Source organism: Myotis brandtii, unplaced genomic scaffold (assembly GCF_000412655.1).
Source record: "Myotis brandtii unplaced genomic scaffold, ASM41265v1 scaffold123, whole genome shotgun sequence".
Classification (NCBI taxonomy): domain Eukaryota; kingdom Metazoa; phylum Chordata; class Mammalia; order Chiroptera; family Vespertilionidae; genus Myotis; species Myotis brandtii.
The window spans coordinates 10,431,429-10,433,243 of NW_005354291.1; the positions used below are offsets into that span (position 1 = coordinate 10,431,429).

Consider the following 1,815-nt stretch of genomic DNA (forward strand, 5'->3'; position numbering starts at 1 on the left):
ACAGTTACAAACACTTCATTTTTAAAATGAAAAAAAAAAAAATCAGTGATGGGGGAGAAAGTCAAAGATTGCTGAAGTGGTCACACCTGTCCCTACCACGTGGTAAGACTAGGAAATCCTGACCTTGGTGCTTTTTTTCCTCCACCTTCCTATCTTAGTTGTCTCAAGAAAGTAATGAATGAGGACTCAAATATTTTCACAGTTTTAATTTCTCCAATAGATAGTTAGGTGATCGCTCTCTCTCTCTCTCTCTCTCTCCCCCTCCCTCTCTCTCTCCCTCTCTCTCTCCTTCCTACATACTACTATAGGAACATTCAATGAAGGAAGAGAAGTTAATTTCTCCCGTCCACTTAAACCAGGCTGCCTGGAAGCATGCCCCAAAACTCATGACACCACACCACTCATTGCTACAGCATCACTATCTTTCCTCCAAGCCTCTACCTTTTGCCTGAGTTCAGGTCAAGGAGTCATTCTCGGTACAAATCAATAGTGGGTGTCCGAGGTGAGAAGATCTCCTGACTCAGGATGAGTTTCAGAGCCTTCCTGAACCACCGGTAGGAAAAGACATAGATGATGGGGTTGCAGGCCGAGTTGAAGTAAGCCAACCAGATGAAGATGTCGAAGACCAGTGGTGGTGTGATGAAGTTAAGGAGGCTGTCCACCAGCGTGTCAACGGTGAAGGGAAGCCAGCACAAGAGGTATATGCTCACAGCGATGCCCAGGGTCTTGGCAGCTTTTCTTTCACGTTTGGCAGCCCCAGCCAGGCTTTTGTTGAAGGCACTGATCTGCTGGGCCTGCCGGGCAGCAACCACGAAGATCTTTACATACAAGCTGATCATGATGAGGCAGGGGGAAAAAAACACAGGGAAGTTTAACCAGCCCCAAAACTTATTGAACAGCAGCTGGCAACTGCCCACGCAAGGCATCTCTTCCAGCCACTGACTGAGCCCTCGCTCCACTACATCTGTGTAGACAAAGAAGGCAGTGTAAGCTGCTGGCATCCCCCACCCTGCCAAGATGTACCTAAGGGCCACCCTGACTGTGAACTTGGAGGGATAGAGCAGAGGCTCACAGATGGCACAGTGGCGGTCAATGGAAATGAAACAGAGATGAAAGATGGAGACGAGGCAGAAGAGGGTGTCCAAGTAGGTATGCAGGCGGCAGAGGAAGTCTCCAAAGAACCAGCAGCTCTCCACGGAGCGGATGGTGCTGAGTGGCAGTACCAGCAGACCCAGAAGCATGTCAGCCAGGGCCAGAGAAAGCAGCAGGAAGTTGGTGGGAGTGTGAAGTACTTTGAAGTAGGACACAGTGAACACCACAAACAAATTTCCTAGGACTGTAATAATTATGCCTGCTGCACAGGCCAGGTAGATGGTCAACCGGATGCCCAGAGGATGGACAGTCCTGGGGCAAGACCCATTCACCTGGTAGCAGAACGTCAGGGGGTGTTCTCCAGCACCCTGGTTGAGGACAGTGCTCATTTATGGTTCCTACTCTTCCTCCTCTCTCTCTGGAAACAGGCCACCTGTCCACACACCAAAAGAATAAAATTATTTATCTGCTAAACAGTTAGAAGGTGAAATCTAGAGAGGAACTAAAGGGCAATTTGGAACCTAGTATAATTTCCCTGGGTACTGAATCAAATGCACCCTGAAAACCAAATGCAGCACAGGATTCAAGGTTTCATAAGACTTGAATCTGGCCCTGGTTTGTCTGACTGGGCACTTTTGAAGCTAATTTAGATGTTATCCTTAAGGAAAGAAAAGAAGGATGTAAGCTAAATGTTTTCTCAAAGAAAAAAATCTTGTTAACAAA

At 47.5% G+C, this 1,815-nt stretch overlaps 1 protein-coding gene across 1 annotated transcript; it reads right to left on the minus strand.

The window, feature by feature from the left end:
• Positions 1–395: 395 nt before the first annotated feature.
• On the minus strand, positions 396–1,527 carry TAAR5 (trace amine associated receptor 5). Its single transcript, XM_005859013.2, has one exon. The coding sequence runs from the start codon at positions 1,479–1,481 to the stop codon at positions 468–470; it is 1,014 nt and encodes a 337-aa protein (XP_005859075.1). The 5' UTR covers positions 1,482–1,527; the 3' UTR covers positions 396–467.
• Positions 1,528–1,815: the final 288 nt, after the last annotated feature.